Raw genomic sequence first — 20728 nt, forward strand, 5'->3', positions numbered from 1 at the left:
CACAGTCCAACTCTCACATCCATACATGACCACAGGAAAAACCATAGCCTTGACTAGACGAACCTTTGTTGGCAAAGTAATGTCTTTGCTTTTCAATATGCTATCTAGGTTGGTCATAACTTTCCTTCCAAGGAGTAAACGTCTTTTAATTTCATGGCTGCAGTCACCATCTGTAGTGATTTTGGATCCCAGAAAAATAAAGTCTGACACTGTTTCCACTGTTTCCCCATCTATTTCCCATGAAGTGGTGGGACCGGATGCCATGATCTTCGTTTTCTGAATGTTGAGCTTTAAGCCAACTTTTTCAGTCTCCTCTTTCACTTTCATCAAGAGGCTTTTGAGTTCCTCTTCACTTTCTGCCATAAGGGTGGTGTCATCTGCATATCTGAGGTTATTGATATTTCTCCCGGCAATCTTGATTCTAGCTTGGGCTTCTTCCAGTCCAGCGTTTCTCATGATGTACTCTGCATATAAGTTAAATAAACAGGGTGACAATATACAGCCTTGATGTACTCCTTTTCCTATTTGCAACCAGTCTGTTGTTCCATGTCCAGTTCTAACTGTTGCTTCCTGACCTGCATACAAATTTCTCAAGAGGCAGATCAGGTGGTCTGGTATTCCCATCTCTTGAAGAATTTTCCACATTTTGTTGTGATCCACACAGTCAAAGGCTTTGGCATAGTCAATAGAGCAGAAATAGATGTTTTTCTGGAACTCTCTTGCTTTTTCTATGATCCAGCGGATGTTGGCAATTTGATCTCTGGCTCCTCTGCCTTTTCGAAAACCAGCTTGAACATCAGGAAGTTCATGGTTCACATGTTGCTGAAGCCTGGCTTGGAGAATTTTGAGCATCACTTTACTAGCGTGTGAGATAAGTGCAATTGTGCGATAGTTTGAGCATTCTTTGGCATTGCCTTTCTTTGGGATTGGAATGAAAACTGACCTTTTCCAGTCCTGTGGCCACCGCTGAGTTTACCAAATTTGCTGGCATATTGAGTGCAGCACTTTCACAGCATCATCTTTCAGGATTTGGAAATGCTCAACTGGAATTCCATCACCTCCACTAGCTTTGTTCGTAGTGATGCTTTCTAAGGCCCACTTGACTTCACATTCCAGGATGTCTGGCTCTAGGTCAGTGATAACACCATCGTGATCATCTGGGTCGTGAAGATCTTTTTTGTACAGTTCTTCTGTGTATTCTTGCCATCTCTTCTTAATATCTTCTGCTTCTGTGAGGTCCATACCATTTCTGTCCTTTATCGAGCTCATCTTTGCATGAAATAAACATTAATTTTCCATACTGCTCTTCCTGTAGCCCCTAATAGCCATCATTATATTGTCTGTCTTTATGATTTTTGACAGCTTTGTGTAAGTACTTCATCATGTAAGTGGAATCATATAGTCCTTGTCATTTTTTATTGGCTTATTTCACTTAAAATAACATCTTCATAGTTCACTGATATTGTAGCATATTGCAGAATTTCTTTTTAAAGACTGAGTAATATTCCACCATGTGTGTGTATACCACATTTTGCTTATCCATTCATTTTTTGGTGGACATTTGGCTTGCTTCCACTCTTTAGCTCTTGTGAATAATATTGCTGTGAACACTGGTGTACTGGTCAAGTTCTTTGCCCATTTTTAATTAGGTTTTTTGTTGTTTGAGGAGTTCTCTTTGTATTTTGGATATATAATTTACAGTTATTGTTTTGGCATCCTTGGCATTCTTGTTAAAAATCATTTGACTGTATACACCAGGGTTTATTTTTGGCTCTCTGTTCAGTTCCACTGGTTTTTATGTCTGTCCCTATGTGTAGTGCCATATATTTTTTTAATTACTGTCTTTGTAGTAATTTTGAAATGAGGAAGTGTGAGTCTTTTAATTTTGTTTTCTTTTGAAGATTGTTTGGCTCTTCAGGGTCCCTTGAGATTTCATATGATTTTAGAAAAGGTATTCTGTTTCTGCAAAAGTTTTCATTGAAATTTTGACAGAGATTGCTTTGAATCTGTAGATCACTTTGAGTAGTCTTGACATTTTAACAATATTAAATTTTCCAGTCCATGAACATGGGATGTATTTCTATTTATTTATATCTTCTCTAATTTCTTGCAGCAGTATATGTGGTTTTCATTGTACAAGTCTTTCATTTCCTTGGTTAACTTAATTCCTAAGTATCTCATTCTTTTTTAATGACGTTATAAATGAGATTATTTTTGTAATTTCTTCTTCAGATTTGTTAATGAATTGCATTGTTTTTGAGTGTTAACTTTGTGTCCTGCTACTTTACTGAATTTACCTATTAGATCTAATACCCTTTTCATGGAGACTTCAGGGTTTTTTTGGTGGAGTTTTCAGGAAATAGCAACTCAACTCAAGTTTTCTTGCCTAAAGAATTCCATGGACAGAGGAGCCTGCTGGCTCCATGAGGTGGCAGAGTCAGAAATGACTGAGTAACTAACATACTTTTAGTATTTTCTATGTATAAGATTATATTGTCTCAAATAGATAATTGTAGTTTTTCCTTTCTAGTTTGCATGCCTTTTACTTTTTTTTCTTGCCTAATTGCTCTCACTAGAACTTCCAGTACTATGTTGAGTGGTGGTGGTGGTTTAGTTGCAAAGTCATGTCCAACTCTTACAACCCCATGGACTATATGTAGCCCATCAGGTTCCTCTGTCCATGGGATTTCCCAGGCAAGCATACTGGAGTGGGCTGCCATTCCATTTTCCAGGGGATCTTCCAGACACGGGGATCAAACCCACGTCTCCTTCATTGCAGGACGGCTCTTCACTGATGGAGCCACCATGGAAGCAAGTGATAAAAGCAGGCATCTTTGCCTTGTTCCTCATCTTAGAGGAAAAGTTTTCAATTTTTCACCAACATGGGACATTATGTTCACTGTGAATTTTTCATCTATGACTTTTATTGTGTTGAGGTAGTTTTCTTCTGTACCTAGTTTGTCAAGTGTTTTTATCATGAAGAGTGTTGAATTTTTTCAGATGATTTTTCTGCATAGAAATGATCATTTATCCCCCCACCCTTCATTTGCTTAATGTGGTGTATTATATTGGCCAGTTTCTGTTTGTTGAACCATCCTTGCATTGCAAGTTTTAATCCCACTCAGTCGTATATATAGATAGTCTTTTGAATATGCTCCTGTGTTCTTTTAGTAATTTGTTAAGGATTTTTTCACTGATGTTTGTAAGAGATGCTGGTCTATCTGTAGTTTTCTTGTAGTGGTTTTGTCTGGTTTTGGTATTCGGGTAGTGTTGACCTCACAGAATGAATTAGGAAGTGTTCCCTTAACCAATATTTTTATCATGGTTGGTTTTGTTTTTAAATGTAAATCAGTTCTCTGGGTAGTAGTAATGTGATATGGAGAAAGAAATTTAATGTGAAATGTTATCCATATTGAACAGTTTAAAAAAAGAGATAAAATAGACTGATTCTGTGGGGATAACTTTGAATCTAAATGAAATGAAACTTTGTGGAACAATGTAATAGTCCATCTAGTTTCAAGACAGGTAACCTGAATTTATTAATACCACTGTCATAAAAACAAGTTCTAAAATCAGCTTCAAAGGTAAATATTTTATTAATGAGCTTGTCCAAATTTAAATATTAAGACATACATAATTTAGTATATGTACATTTTATTAGAACATAGAAAATGGGAAGTTGTAAACTTTCCACACATTTAATAAATTGAGTGTAGTGATATCAAAACCTGACAAATTTAACAGAAAAAATAAAATGCCTGTTCAGTCTCACTTATGTAAAAATAATATACTAATATATAAAATAATAGAAATAAATATATTTTTTAATGTTAACATAATAATAAATCAAACTTGAACAATTTATCCTGGAAATGTAAAGGTGATTTACTACTAGGAAATCTATTGATGTAATACATCCCTGAAGAAAAGCAAGGTGAGTAAAACACGGTGGCCATTGTGGCTTGTTTTATAAAAAGAAACATACATGAATTTCCATTTTAAACCACATATGAGAGACTTTTACTTCATTTATATTTTTTCATTACCAATATATTTGGTCTTAACTTATGTTGTTTGCTATTTTTGTTTTGTTCCCTTCTTGGTACCCTGATTTTTATTGTTAGTTTTGTCTTAGCTTTTTCTTCTCCAGTGGTTTGGTAAGGTCTATAATCAACTTTAATGGTTATCATGGTTATTTTAAAGTTGTTCAAAAGATTATTAAATCCGTATTTATATACTAGTCTAAGTCAACACTTAAATCTCTTTTTTCCCCTTCTATATGTCAGATAGAGTTTTGTATACTTTTATTTCTATCCATTGCTCTGTATAGTTATTGGGTAATATCTGTAGTTTTGAACCCTGGTTATTTATATTATTTAGATCTGTCTCTGTTTTTAACTGTCTTTCAGTAGTCTTAACAGATTGTTTTATATAATGGCGTTTCCATTTTTGACTTTGTAATTTTGATTTGTGGGGTCTCAACTGGCTCATTTTCAGGAAGTTCTTTGAAGGAAGATTACTGGAATCATATTTTCTGAGTCCTTGTATATTTAGTAATATATTTGTAGGCTTTCAGACTTTTTTTTTGACCAGGTATAATGCATTTGCCTTTTCATACTGTTCATGGCTTAGTTTCATTGCCATGAACAGTATGAAAAGTCAAACGCATTATACTTGGTCGAAAAAAAAAAAGTCTGAAATGTGAAGTCAAGTGGGCCTTGGAGAGCATCACTACGAACAAAGCTAGTGGAAGTGATGGAATTCCAGTTGAGCTATTCCAAATCCTGAAAGACGATGCTGTGAAAGTGCTGCACTCAATATGCCAGCAAATTTGGAAAACTCAGCAGTGGCCACAGGACTGGAAAAGATCAGTTTTCATTCCAATCCCAAAGAAAGGCAATGCCAAAGAATGCTCAAACTACCGTACAATTGCACTCATCTCACACGCTAGTAAAGTAATGCTCAAAATTCTCCAAGCCAGGCTTCAGCAATATGTGAACCGTGAACTTCCTGATGTTCAAGCTGGTTTTAGAAAAGGCAGAGGAACCAGAGATCAAATTGCCAACATCCGCTGGATCATAGAAAAAGCAAGAGAGTTCCAGAAAAGCATCTATTTCTGCTTTGTAGACTTTGCCAAAAGCCTTTGACTGTGTGGATCACAACAAAATGTGGAAAATTCTTCAAGAGATGGGAATACCAGACCACCTGATCTGCCTCTTGAGAAATTTGTATGCAGGTCAGGAAGCAACAGTTAGAACTGGACATGGAACAACAGACTGGTTCCAAATAGGAACAGGAGTTCGTCAAGGCTGTATATTGTCACCCTGTTTATTTAACTTATATGCAGAGTACATCATGAGAAACGCTGGACTGGAAGAAGCCCAAGCTAGAATCAAGATTGCTGGGAGAAATATCAATAACCTCAGATATGCAGATGACACCACCCTTATGGCAGAAAGTGAAGAGGAACTCAAAAGCCTCTTGATGAAAGTGAAAGAGGAGACTGAAAAAGTTGGCTTAAAGCTCAACATTCAGAAAACGAAGATCGTGGCATCCAGTCCCACCACTTCATGGGAAATAGATGGGGAAACAGTGGAAACAGTGTCAGACTTTATTTTTTTGGGATCCAAAATCACTACAGATGGTGACTGCAGCCATGAAATCAAAAGATGCTTACTCCTTGGAAGGCAAGTTATGACCAACCTAGATAGCATATTGAAAAGCAGAGACATTACTTTGCCAACAAAGGTTCGTCTAGTCAAGGCTATGGTTTTTCCTGTGGTCATGTATGGATGTGAGAGTTGGACTGTGAAGAAGGCTGAGTGCTGAAGAATTGATGCTTTTGAACTGTGGTGTTGGAGAAGACTCTTGAGAGTCCCTTGGACTGCAAGGAGATCCAACCAGTCCATTCTGAAGGAGATCAGCCCTGGGCTTTCTTTGGAAGGAATGATGCTAAAGCTGAAACTCCAGTACTTTGGCTACCTCATGCGAAGAGTTGACTCATTGGAAAAGACCCTGATGCTGGGAGGGATTAGGGGCAGGAGGAGAAGGGGACGACAGAGGATGAGATGGCTGGATGGCATCACTGACTCGATGGACGTGAGTCTGAGTGAATTCTGGGAATTGGTGATGGACAGGGAGGCCTGGTGTGCTGCGATTCATGGGGTCGCAAAGAGTCGGACACGACTGAGTGACTGATCTGATCTGATAATGCATTTGACTTCACAGGGTTTCTCTCTTAAAAATCTGAAACTGTGCCATTTAATGTTGCAAAGAAATCCAAAGTCAACCTGAGCTGCATTTTTTTCTTCAGGTTATTGAGTTTTCCTATTTGTTTGGTTTTAGAAATTATGCTTTATCTATGCAGTTAAGATTTACCTAAAACTTTACAAACACTTTTCTTCATTGGTTACTGCCATTGACATTTAGTAGTACAAAGTTAATTTTTTTTTTTATTCAAGAAATTTTCTTTTGCTTTGTCTTAATTGATGCTTTCCATTTCTTATTTTCTCCTTAGGATCAACTGTATTTCATAGCTTGTATCTCCTTACTTTCTGTTTTAAGTATCATTATGTTTCTAATAGTTTTCATCTCTAACTTTTTACTCTGCATTCTAAGATATTTTCTAAGGTTTATATTCTACATTACTGAATTAAATGTGTGATAGTGTTATTTTTATCCTTATTTCCTCCAGTGTAATTTTAATTCTGCATTATTTTTCATGCTTTAACCTTGGTCTGTCCTACAATATTCTATTCCAAAGATAAGAAATCATGTTGTAATCTACTGATGCTAAACAGTTTTCTAGAAATTTGTTTATGATTCTTACTTTTAAGTGACTTTCCTCTCCTTGAATTGTCTGAATGGTATTCCTCATGAGTGTTTGCCGGAAGGCAATGTAGGTAAGTTGTCCATAGGTCCACATTTTTCTCAGCTCAGGTCATCTTTTTACCTACAGCTGTACTGGCACTTACATAATTGTCTTAGCTTAATTTCCAGAGTCTTTGGTGGGGTTTTCTTCACCTTCATTTCCTGGTTGTGTGCTATTCTGAACAAGTGAGCATAATGATAGAAAAATGATAGCAGATATTCTCTGCTACTGGAGATCCTTAACACATCTATCCCATAGACAGTGTTTTACATAGTGTCTTGCCAAGTTGTTTTGGGGGCAATTTATTCTAACTAGAGCAAAAAACAGAATACTAATGGAGGGGGCAATAGAAAATATCACTGGCTGCAGTCTCAAAACACAACACCTGTACAATAGAGGAACCGGCTGCGTGGCTTTCTGTTAGTATGTTTCGGAATCAGACGACCATAGAGAGAAGCTAAGGATCTTTGCATATACTTGCATGTGGCTGTTCTCACGCCCAGGGTGACTGGTAGATATTCTTCCTTTCTGTTCTTTTGACTTGGCACTACCTTAATTTGTTCATTCTTTTGTTTTTTCCCAACCATTTCTTACTGAGTTCCATGTGCCAGGCACTTCGCTAGGTACTAGATATTATATACTGTTGAACAGAACAGTGTTCTTTCATTGACAGGAGAAATAGTTTCTGAATTTTGTTGGCAATGCATTTGGTGATGATGTGAAGTTTTATTTCCCTGTTCTTTTTCTTTTCTTAGTAAGTATTTTCTGGAAAGTTGAGAAAGGCTATATTAATAACTATAACCTAAATACCAGTTTTAAATTCTTTTGTTGTGAGCATTTTTAAAGTTGCTCTGAATCAGAAAATATTTATAAATATAATGTTCATTATCCTGACCTTAAAGTATTATTTCTCCCAAAACTTCTTGTTGAAGTTGACTAATTTACTACTATCTTCTCTTTTTTCTTAAATTTTCTTAACTTTCTGAGATGAATAAAATGGTCATATCAACAAAACTATCATGTTTTATATGATGACCTCAACAAATGTTTTGGCATTATAGCACTTTAGTTTACCTTAGAGTTTTCATAACTATTTGAAAGGCAAGCAGTAAAGCTGCATTAGGTGATAATAGACTGAAGAATTTGGTACTTTAAAAAATGTATTATCTGGTATTTATTTTTAAACATAATATTTGAAGGATTTTATTTTTCTCACCACTTTGTATATAAGTGAACAGAGGTAATTTTTGTATGTGTTGCTTATATTTAGAGAAAACTTACTCTGGAACTTCTTATACTCAGTGCTTCCAGTAAATATTATGAGCTTTTAAACAAAACAAAACAGAAAATCACAGAATTTGGCATATAAATAGACAAGAAGAAGCATTAAGTACACAGAGACCTATAAGTATGAAATGTAATGAGTAAAGCAGTTGTTTAATTTTAGTAATAAGCAAGTCCATAAAAGCGAGTTAGAGCATTGACTTACAGTTTAGATAACTAACATATTCATTATATAATTTGTAACAGTTATTGTTAAGGAAAGGGGACTTTAAGCAAAACAGGACCTGGCAGTTAAAAGTACATGTCATGTCATTTTCCCAGAATCCTCAGTATTAAAAAAAACAAGAAGCTTTCTATATACACTGATTGGGGCAGAATTAATTTTATAAGATTGTAGTCATATTGAGGGTAAGAACTATATGTAAATTACTTTGTCCAGCAGAATGTTATAGTAAAAACAGATTTGGTGCTTTTGATGAATAAGACAGAATCTTAAGGGACAAGCATAATATCTTCTTAGGCTGTAGTAAGATTAATAGTAATGTTTTCTTTAAAGGTGGTTGTCAGGATTTGGAAGTCTTTTCCAAAGACTAGCTAACACCAGTCTCAGCCAGTTTGCTCACATCTGGGCCAGTTGTGTTAAATTTGATGTTGTGTAAGGGAAGGGAACAACTTCAGGTGATGTGCAGAGCATGTTGTTTTCACAGCTCTTTCACCTAGGGATTAGAAGTCTTCTCCGCCCCCCTACTTCATCCCCATACGGAAGTATCGGCAGAGATCCCAAAGCCCCAGTCTACATGCTGTCTTTAGCTGAAAATCATGCTCACAGAATTTACTGTTTGTGTTGGTTCTTCAGTTAATCATACTAGTCCAACAGCAGTTTACATTCACATTGAGGTAAGAAACATAGCTAACTGGTGCATTGTATCTATTTCGTAGTGGAGGTGAGCTAGCATTGCTGAAAGATTCATGCATTACATCCATTGGAAACTTGCCTGAATGCTAAGTTTGATATTTTCTACAGGTTTGATATTTGCAAGCTTGTTTTGATTGTTTATGTTGTAGCTGAATAAAAGGATACTTAACATGTTTTCTCTAAACTCTTTTAAAATAATCATGTTTAAATAATGTGGGACTTTAATTTTGAACTCATAATTTCTCTGTATTTATAATGATTTCTATGCTTGTTTCTAGGGGCCACCTACAGATGCTCCTGCAGTGGACACAGCAGAACAAGTCTATATCTCTTCCCTGGCACTGTTAAAAGTAAGTGTTGAATGGAGTTTCTGGTTTTACTGAGCTCTGCTGCTTTCTCTGTGTCTTTTACATTGAAATATTTTTCATGTTAACCCTCTCATACATAAACTTGTTTTAGGTGCATGTACAAAATAGAGTGGTTTTATTTTCAGTGAAACACAATTAGGTTATTAATTAGAAGGAGGGGTGTTCGAAGATCTCAAAGGCTTTGTGTCTGTGTATCGTCCTCTTTACAGATGTTAAAACATGGCCGAGCTGGAGTTCCAATGGAAGTTATGGGTCTTATGCTTGGAGAGTTTGTGGATGATTACACCGTCAGAGTGATTGATGTGTTTGCTATGCCGCAATCAGGAACAGTGAGTACTTTTATGGTTGCCTGCTGCAAGTAAATGTGTTTCTTTTTTCTTTTCCTATGCAAAATAACTCTTATCATATTATAATTTTCTTGATAGAAAAATTAATTATAAAAGATTAATAATAATTTTTAGACTGTATTGAGTTAAATCTTGTAGATGAATTATGAATTCCCTAAAGGTCTGTAGACTGAGTGATGCTAGCATTTAATTCCTTTACTTCTTGTTTCAGCTTTAACTAGCATAGTGTACTGGATTTATGTTACTTATTTTAATATAATAGGATATTAGTTTGATTAGTTTGAATACTTGGTTCAAAGATTTCAGACTCAATTAAAGTTTTACTTCATGTACATTGTCTAGTCCTCATGTTTTGTTCTTATTGTTTTGAAATAGCACCCATTTAAAAATGTTCTATATATGGTGATAAATGACTCTTAAGCTTTTCCTATTCAAAATGTTAAGTTTAAAAAAAACAGAAACCATGACAGACTTTAGTTCTTTTTGCCTGGGTGTGGTAATTTGTCATAGACTAAGCATACTACATACTGATTGTGAAAGTCTTCTACCCATCTACCCATGGGAGTTTTTTGTGGGGTTGTTTTTTTTTTTTCTGTTTTGTTTAATGCATTGGGCTTGTAGATAGGTGTGTATTTAGATTTTTAAAAACTGGCCAAAACCAATAACCATTTACTGACCTTCCAAAAAATAACACACATATTTTTCTCATCCATTTGCCTAAGAAAATATGTATATTTATCTGATGAATGTCCTTATGTGGATATCTGTTATAGTAAAGGGTTCTTAAGTTTTAATATCCTTTATTTCCTTGTAAATGTTTGTTTGATCATATAAAATAGAATATTTGATCTCTACGTTCACTCTGTGTAGTAGAATTGGAAAGTTTCTCTTCTAGCCCAAGAGTTAGCAAACTTTTTCTGTAAAGACATATGTCTCTGTCTCATATTCTTGTTTTTTTTTTAAACCACCCTTTAAAAATGTAAAAAAACATTCTTAGCCTGTAGGCAGCAGATTGCATACCCCTGTTCTTGAGGATGCACTCTCAATTAGAATTCAAAATACTGTTTGTTTTGGTGGGAAGAAGTGCTTATGTTAACTGGTTTGTTTAAGTAGATTAGACTTAAATTCCTGATGTTAGAGGGAAGCCTTGAGGGAGCTATAATGGCAGTAATCTATCACTGGAGAGATGATATGAATGCCTTTAATTCTTGCATGTCCTAAAATTTTCTTTTGATTGAACTAACAAAATAATGGAACATTTCAAAGACTTGGTTTCAGATTGTCTCATGTGGGAAGTTTTTTGAGAATGCTTTTATATTTGAGGTAATATTTAATGTGTGTATCCTTCCAATTGCCTAATCTACCAAGAAGTCCTAACAAAAGCACTGAACTTCCTCCCCTCCTAGCTCAGCCACCCAAAAAACCAAGCAAAAAAACTCTTAAAATTGTTAAATTATTTTCCTTCCAGGGTCTTTACATTACTGAAGAAAAAAAAAGAAAAAGACTTGGACTGTTGGTTGTAACAATAGCCAAATAGTCATAGAACTTTGAACGAGATGGAAGAGACTTACTGCCTATCAGTTATCAGAGGATGATTTTAGGAAGTATGCTTGCCTAGACAGATGTAAACAAGAAGTTATTGATTCACTAATATGGTACTTCTTTTGTGGGTGTGTATTTGTGTGTGTACACATTAGTCATGACCCTAAACTCTTACAAAGCATCCTAAAAACTACCTTAACTCATTAACAGCAGTTTGGTACTTGGCAATTTAAAAAGTTTTATTGATATATGGATTATAATTGAATGACATGGGTATCAAATATGGGTATCAAAATCTGTTAAATTATTTTGGTATCCCCAAATAATGTACATAGGATTCTTGGCAGTAGCATTTTGTTCATTATCTTGTAATACAATTTTTTTTCTTTCTTGTAGAAGCTAATCATTTTTTTTTTTTTTCTTTCTAAACCAGGGCGTCAGTGTGGAGGCAGTTGATCCAGTGTTCCAAGCTAAAATGTTGGATATGTTGAAGCAGACAGGAAGGTAAGTATTTCAAGTGATCATATAATGGAATAATGGGAAATATTTTCAGCAATATGTCTCAGAATTTTAGATGTTTATGAATATCATTCTTAGGGAAAAAAAAAACTATGTTGTTAATGTGTTAGTGTTACTCTTAGTGCTTACCTATCTAGTATCTCTTTCCTGTAGAGTCAAAGAAATTTGCCAGTCAGAAAAATGCCTCATGTTAAAATTCTCAACCATTACATAGTAAACTTGGACTGTAACTTCCCTCTGTTTAGCATATGGAGTTACTCTCTAGTCACTTATAATTGAAAGAGCTTGTATGTTCCAAAATTCAAGAGTTGCAGCTAAATAAAATTCTGAATATTGAATTATATTTGTAGTCATACGAGTTTTACATACAGGGAAAGTAGAATTCAAATATTGTTCAGGTTTTTTACCCCAGATTAAATCTCTCAATAGTTGTCATTCTCTTGCTCAAATTCTTGTACTGTGGAAAAAACTTCAGAATTAATGTTAGCAAAAGGCTCAGCAGCTGGGCAGAACAGTGCAAATTGGTTTTTGACTGAGTTCCTAGTTCTCTTGCTGGTTTAATTGATATTTAATCCTTTCACAACAGTGGATCCTGGTGTCCATTGTTAAAAATGTACTCTGCCTGAAAAATTCAACTCCCAGAGCTAAGGAGTTAAAGAGTAGATATTTACTTGAATGCTGAAAGGGTAAAAACTGGCTCTGAGAAAGTGTGGTAACAAGGTGAAAAACTGAAAGCCTTATCTACCACTGCTAATGTGCATCTCTTAATGATAGCACTCCTTTGTCACACTTATTCATTTCCATGTTTTCTGGGTAATATGGTGTATGATTTCAGTGTTTCTAATGGTGTTTTTCATCACCTGTGTGTTTTTCATCTCTTCTTAATTTATACCCTGTTAGTGTGTTGTTTCTTTTCATATCATAAATGTAATACTTTTTCTGTTCTGAACGGCTAAATGCCCTCTTTGTTTCAGGCCTGAGATGGTTGTTGGTTGGTATCACAGTCACCCTGGCTTTGGTTGTTGGCTTTCTGGTGTGGATATCAACACTCAGCAGAGCTTTGAAGCCTTGTCGGAGAGAGCTGTGGCAGTGGTTGTGGATCCCATTCAGAGTGTAAAAGGAAAGGTAGAGTGGATTCTGTCTTTATTAGCATCTCCTGCCACATTCTGTTTACAGATACATTAAATAAAAATCTGTTTTGTTTAAAGCTTTTCTTAATTACACACTGAAACCCTGGTCTCTCTACTTAAAAAAACAACCAAACAAAAAACTTACAAGTCAATAAATGTGTCTTGGTATTATTATTAGCAATTTAACTGTTTAGAGATTTGTTTCTCCTTTAATCAGTCTAATCATGTGTTTATCTTTAAATAATTTTATTTCATAGATTTAAAAATGTTAAATCATACTAAAAGCCTGCTTTTCACATTTTATTAATATTTTCATAAACATTTCTCTACCTTTTGTTTTAAAATGGTAAATTTGGGATTGGCACAATGTTTAACAAATCTAGTTAAATAGCTCCATTTTGCAGACATTGTACAGGGCATATTCTGGAATTGTATGTTCCAAATATTTTAGACAATGAAAACTTGCCCCAAACACTTGGTATCAACCGTTTGCATTTTTGGAGTGAGGACAGAGATGAATGATTAGATATGCTAAATGATTCTGAAAAGAGCTTAACTTGCAAAGCATATTGGGTTATATTTGTTCTTGTTGAAATCTTTTGTTCTTGTTTAGTTCTTTTTTCCTTCTTTATTTTCTTTTTTCCTTCTTTTTTTTTGTTTGTTCGTTCTTTTCTTTTTTTTTTCCTTCTTTTTCTTTCTTACTAGCCCCATATGCCATTTTCCTATTTCCTGCCTCATGACAGCAGGGAGCAGCTCTATTATCACCTTCACAGAGCTGTCTGCAAATGTGAGAGGCAATTCGATTTTGCTCAACCACAGGGAGAGTGGATTAGAAAAACTACAGAACATACAGAAATTGGCTAGGTGGTTACTGCTTTAAAATACTGCTGAGGTGTCTTGTTTGAGCATGTACTTCCATTGTAGTGTAGAATAATTGTTAAAGTAAAATCACAATACATTTATGGAATCCTTTTTATGCAGCTTTTACAAATAATTTTTGGAGCACTTAAAAATAAATATTAGCTTGCTATCTATCAGACCTGGAGTTTGATAGTAATGCAGATTACATTTACATCTGCTCACCAGCTCAAACAAACTAAATATGGCTGTTAAAACATGGAGTTTTTCCTGTCATGAATTTGAAGTTGAACACTTTTTGACATTATATTACTATGATGAATAAAAATTGGAAGTCTTCTTTAAATCATGATACTATTAGATGTGATTTAGCTTTTCAGAGGCAGAAACTAGCCACAAAAATAATAATAGAAACTGTTACTAGGCAGATCTGAATGGATAACTTCTGAGGCTTGCTGTATACCTATATTTCAATTTATTTACTTTCTTTTTACTAAATGTGTTGTTTTTTAACTGATACAGATAAAAGGAATTGAAAATCCTTGAATTTTATTAGTTTTATGAATTATACTACAGTATAGTATTTAAGTTTAATTCTCTGATAATTAAGATACCTTTTAAAAAAGTAACCCTTAAGTAACTCATTTAAGTAATAATTATTTTAGAAATATAACTATGTGATTAAATTCCCCCACCACAACACTTACAAATAATAATTGAAACTTAAATTTAAATATAATTAGAATTCTGTTTTGTAGTTTTAGTGTGACTTTTTATGATACTTAACTCGTGATAGTGGCTAGTTTGTAAAGGAAAATATAAAGTTAAATACAATGAAAGAAAGCATTTTCAAAATAGAATGTAAGTAAGTGAATATGTGTTTTGGTTATTTTGTTTATAGTATTTTAACTGGCAGTTTTAGTTTCCAAACCTAGTTTAGGTATTATATAATAGTGGAGTTTGCATTGTTTATTTCTAATTAAGCATAATTCATGTTAAAAGAGTGCATTCATTAAAAAATACACTTGTATCACATGACATTTGTAATGTGATAAAATGTCATATTTTAAAATATATATCAAAAACTATGGAATTACATGTATCACTGTCTAGTTTTATACGTCTTGAAAAAATATTTTTGGAAAAAATTTAGTATAAGCATCTATCATTGATCATATCACTTGTTGTACCTAACATATATATTCATGCAATTATATTACCTCAAATAAGGATCTAGTTCTTTGTCAATAATTTAACTTCATTTATAAGGTACCTGAGTTTGGTTATCATTTATAGTTCTCTCAATGTCTCAAAACTTTGAATTAAATTAAGTTTTATTAAATCCATGGCCAGAGTGTTCTAGTTTAATCATTAAATTTAAGAGTATAAACTTTAAAAAGAAAAGAATAATAACATAGGACTCGCCCTTCCCCATCTCTGTACATGATTTAGCAAAGCTGTTAAAATAATTAGATCAAGAGTTAAAAAATGACAGTCTATGTATAAATGATTTAAGTTGGGCAGAAACTCTCAGAGGCAGAAACTAGCCACAAAAATAATAATAGAAACTGATACTAGGCAGATCTGAATGGATAACTTCTGAGGTTTGCTATATACCTGTATTTCAATTTATTTACTTTCTTTTTACTAAATGTGTTCTACTAAAAGTGTTCTTTTTACTAAATTATTACTTAAATGAGTTACTTATGGGTTACTTTTTTAAAAGGTATCTTAATTATCAGAGAATTAAACTTAAGAAATACTATACTGTACTGTATTAAAAGAACTCTATGTTCTTTTAATACTTCTTTCCTGTATATTTTTATCTTTTAATTTTTGTAAGTCCTAGTATTAAACCCCCTGATTTTGAGTGATTAGGTAAAAATGGATTCTTTCTTTGTAATCTCAATCCATAAAGTTTGATTTCCTTTTATTATTTCACTTTTTTCCTTGACTTGACTGTATATGAATTTCTTGCTGTGTGCCAGGTATTGTGGTAATAACTGTATGAACTTAACTCATTTATTCTTTTTGGTAATTCTGGAAATAGACTCTATTATTCTGTTTGTCAATAAAAGAGTAAAAAATTTATAGAGTCAGAGAGATCACTTTGCCCCGAATCATCCTATTATGTAATAAGCAGCAGAACAAGAATCTAGGTCTATAAAAGTAAAGAACTCAAGCTGTTTACTGACTCTAATATGAACAATGTAATTAGAATCACGTGGGAATGGAAAATTAGTACCAAAGCCATTGCAGGGCCTTCTCTTAACTTACATTGGTAGATGTCATTCTCTCCAGCATAAGTCAGAGGAAGGAACTGTACATTTTCTCAGAGTTCTCAATAGTTCTGTGTGCTATTTTTAGTAGGTATTATATATTAATTGATTTTCTTATATAGTATTTTTCTATTAATTAAAAACAATTTAGGCAGACTCATGTCTGTCAGCTTTTGTGACATCCCTAACCAGCATACACAATAAAATGTATTATATGATAAATAATCCATATCTCTGTATATTGTGTAAGCCTGTAAGTATTTTAAAATGATACAGGTGAAAAATCAATGATAATAACATTTGTAATTTAAATGGGGTGTAAGCTTATAGAAATTACCAATGAGTTCCTCTCTAAATTTACCAGTGAAATAGTTTTTAGGATTCTCTTTTAATTTACTTATAATGAAAACACATATGAAAATGTTTTAAACTTTAGTTTTCAAGAGGCATGGTGGCAGCCTCTTGCTTAATGTTTTGTTATCCTGTATATTCAGCCTACAACTGGACTCGATCCAGCGATGAACTTAGAAGTAAATTCAGCTTGTAATATGACTGTAATTCTTCATTAGGGCAAAAAGAACAATCACTTTGTGCAAAGTCAAAACTAGACTACAACTATTACTACTTTTTTTGAGAACTAATTTTCTTCACAGGATTCCTGTCAATAAAATGTTCAGATGTTACCTGCTGACTCCAAACAATCTTTGTATCTATTCTCTATTTTGAAAGCATAAAAAAAATCACTGAAACCCCTTTATCCCAAATACATCTTCACATCGGCTGGACTTTCTTGAAGATTTTTTGTTTATTTTGATTGGAAATATCCAGTGGGCTTCTGAAAATGTGGTGTTTATCTGGTTTCAGATCAACTCATCATCAGATACTTCTTAAGTGTACCTGATATGCTTATTTGCTAAATGATTTTGGGGTATGAAATAAATAAAAAATGGTCTTAGCCTCTTTGAGAAGTCATACATATTTAGTGTCACTAGTGAGCCAGGTAACATTCTGCCAAATATATGCTGGTAATCCTATACTGCATACTGATATAATACAAACTATACTATACTGCTTTGTTTCTGTAACTAAGTATTGAATTAGTTGCTAGTGACAAATAATTCAACTAATACTTATTTAGAACCTTTTATGTGTCGACATGCAATAAAGTAGTACTTGTGTAGCAAACATAGTAAATGCAAATTAAATTAAATGGAGGCAGAAATTAATGTAAGCTGCACACAGTAGATGAAGCTTGAACCAAATTTTAAGGACGTTACTTAGAAAAAAGGAGCTTGTACTTTATGAGGAAAATGTAGAAATTATACCATTCAAAGTGGTTCTTTTGTTCATTCTTTTTTCACAGATATATTAGAATATAAAATGAGTAGTTTTTGTTGTTTTTAAATCAGTGTTTTACAAAAAAGGTAGGGCTTTGGAGAGTAGAAACAAATAAAGGAGGAAAGAATTAGGGAATTAATAAGAGCTTACTTTTTATTTTCAGATATCTAGAAGGTTATGTCTTTTTCAAGGTAAAGGGGGTAATAGTTTACTTATCCAAGAAATTTTCTATTAGACAGTTTTAAGATGGTGGAGATTTTAAACTATTTAATAATAGTTTTGTTTTAGCACTTTCTTATTATTAAAAATTATATTTCATAAAGGCTGAGAATAAGTAAAGAGTGCAGGCTTTGGGGTCAAGTCTGCATTAGAATCCAGTTTTTAACTCTTTTTTACAGCATGACCTTGAGTAAGTTATCTAATATTCTTGAGCTTCAGTTTTCTCATCTGTAAAAGAAGGATTTTAGTAACTCTCATAGTGTTATGAATATTGTGAAGTGATGTATATTCTGTGCACATGCATGTTGAAGATGTGCAATAAATGTCACTTCAGTATTCTAAAGATTAAAATAATTGATACTTAAGAGGAAAAATGACTAGCATATTTTTAAAAATAGAATCTGAATATTTTTGAAAATTTTAAGAATAAGTGTATAAATTAATTACTAATTTGCTCACTTTAGGAAGGTGAAGGTAACAGCTACAAAAGAAATGAAAAAGTTCCCTTTTTATATTTTGTACACTCAGACTAATTTAGGAATAGTCGTCTGATTCAGCTGATTTTTTTATTGGACACTTAGTGTTTTTCCAACATATTCTCTGGGGCATGCTGATGAAAAAAGAATGTGAATATATTATGTTAAAATTCTGGCCATTAAGATAATTGACGTGATTAAAATCATTTTGTGTTTTATTCATCTGTCTGTGGGCTTCCCCAGTGGCTCAGTGGTAAAGAATTCGCCTGCAGGGCAGGAGCTGCAGGAGATGGGGTTCGATCCCTGAGTTGGGAAGATCCCCTGGAGGAGGGCATGGCAACCCACTCCAGTATTCTGCCTGGAGAATCCCATAGACAACAGAGCCTGGTGGGCTGCAGTCCGTAGAGTTGCAAAGAGTCAAACACGACTGAAATGACTTCACACACACACACACACACACACACACACACGTCTAAATGTTGTCTCCTCCCCCCACACACACACGTCTAAATGTTGTGTCCCCCACAAGATAAGGGAGAAATTTTTCCTTGTCCTGAAATTCATGCAGTGTCTGCAAAAAAGTTTTTTTCATAAGTGGTTATAAAATAAAATCAAGGAATGTGTGTGTCAGTGGTCAGCTATTACCAATTCTGACTTAACATGTAAGAAAACTGCAGCTAATTTTGTGAGATTTAGGAAGTAATTTGTATGTTAGTGATGATAGAGTCTTATTTTAAATGAGTGAAACATGAGATTGACAAGGTCAGTGAGCCAGTGTTTCATAGACATTAGCCTTGATAAATCTGAATTTTGTGTAATCAGAGCTAGTGTTCAAGTTTGTCATGTCATTTGTCTTTTAAAGCTAGTGGAATATATTTAGCTATTATTCATAAGATTTTCTTTTCATCAGTATCCCATAAAAGTTAATTTAAGGGCTGAATAGTCCTTATCTCGAATTTTGTATACACACACACCTTTTCTTTGCCTACTTTTCCAGGCTGAAAGAGAAAAATAGAAAATAGGACACATAAAAATTCTATTTCTATTCCTAATATAGCTTTGTGAGCATACTCATCCAGCTCTTGGAACAAGTTTAGTTACTATATTATCTTTTGTTTGTGCCCTGTTTTTTACTCTTAGTATCAGTTTGAAGTTTTATAACATGCAGATATAATCTGTGAGGATGTCTAAGAAAATATTTTAGGTGTTAATATGCATATACTATTCCTGCTAGACTTAATAGTTTAGAACACTAATTTATCTATATAATCAGAAATTGTCAGCTAAGAATGTTAAAGCAATTTTATGTTTAAAATTCTAAATATAAATCTGATATACAACTAACAGTTCTTAAGTGTCATTCTTTTAATTTCAAACTTCTGTATTAATAATACAATTTGTGGGCGAATTTATTGTTGTTTAGTAATTTCTATGCATTTGAGTGATAGAAATCTGCTTCATATTAGTTTGAATTCAACTGTTTCTGTAAAGATGCATGAAAACCTTTAAAACAATGTCCTATTATCTATAAAAATATTATTTATTGACTCTTTTGCCTCTTGAGTACTTTTCTATCTTCAATCTAATGAACCCTGGTCATTCATTCAACAGACATTTATCGATCACACTGTGTGCCAGGCATGCAGTGGACACACAGGGCCCTAAGAACTGCTCCCTGTTTTAATGCCAGTGTTGTACCGGAAAATGGAACCTGTAACTTTATATCATAGCCTATATATATTAGTTGCTTAAGATCATACTCAAATGATTTGACATTAACCCTTCTTAATTGTGAGGATGTTTCTGAGCCTAGGACTTAGTTTTGTCTGCTTCAGCGTGTTATCTCTGTAATTTCCTCAGGAGGGTAGAATTGACTGTGGTTGTAGATTTTCTTCTAAGTCATAGTTGATCATTATTCTAATAATAATCAGTGGTTATTCTTAGACTACTAGTAAGCTTTTCAATTGATGCCTGCTGCCACTTCTTATATTCCAAATAACTTTTCTGTATGCAGTTTTTATTCCTACTACTACTACTACTACTACTAAGTCGCTTCGGTCGTGTCCGACTCTGTGCGACCCCATGGACCGCAGCCCACCAGGCTTCTCCGTCCATGGGATTCACCAGGCAAGAACACTGGAGTGGGTTGCCATTTCTTTCTCCAATGCATGAAAGTGGAAAGTGAAAGTGAAGTCGCTCAGTCATGTCCACTCCCAGTGACCCCATGGACTGCAGCCCACCAGGCTCCTCCATCCATGGGATTTTCTGGGCAACAGTACTGGAGTAGGGTGCCATTGCCTTCTCCGTAGAACTGCCTTATGACCCAGCAATCCCACTGCTGGGCATACACGCCGAGGAAACCAGAATTGAAAGAGACACATGTACCCCAATGTTCATCACAGTGCTGTTTTTATTCCTAATTAAACACAAATCAAAGGGGAAGGGACTTTCCTGGTGGTCTGGGGGTTAAAACTCAATGCTTCCATTGCAGGGTGTGCAGGTTCCATCCCTGGTCAGGAAACTAAGATCCCACATGCCATGCATTGTGGCCAAAAACAAACAAACAAAACAACCAAAAACT

At 34.1% G+C, this 20728-nt stretch overlaps 1 protein-coding gene across 3 annotated transcripts in view; it reads left to right on the forward strand.

The window, feature by feature from the left end:
- The window catches only part of PSMD14 (proteasome 26S subunit, non-ATPase 14), a 111174-nt gene that overhangs the window by 56248 nt on the left and 34198 nt on the right, over nucleotides 1-20728 (forward strand). For 2 of the 3 annotated variants that reach the window (XM_086369735.1, XM_086369727.1), the window contains 4 exons: nucleotides 9350-9421; nucleotides 9649-9768; nucleotides 11762-11832; nucleotides 12822-12972. In XM_086369735.1, the coding sequence (XP_086225861.1) occupies nucleotides 9649-9768; nucleotides 11762-11832; nucleotides 12822-12972 (342 nt within the window). In that variant the 5' untranslated portion in view covers nucleotides 9350-9421. Of the gene's footprint in view, nucleotides 1-8867; nucleotides 9053-9349; nucleotides 9422-9648; nucleotides 9769-11761; nucleotides 11833-12821; nucleotides 12973-20728 lie in introns of those variants that run through there. The other variant, XM_086369717.1, reaches the window with a different exon arrangement.

Source organism: Bos grunniens, chromosome 2, assembly GCF_055505025.1.
Source record: "Bos grunniens cultivar Pamir isolate PY7600 chromosome 2, Bosgru_T2T1.0, whole genome shotgun sequence".
In the NCBI taxonomy this organism is placed as follows: domain Eukaryota; kingdom Metazoa; phylum Chordata; class Mammalia; order Artiodactyla; family Bovidae; genus Bos; species Bos grunniens.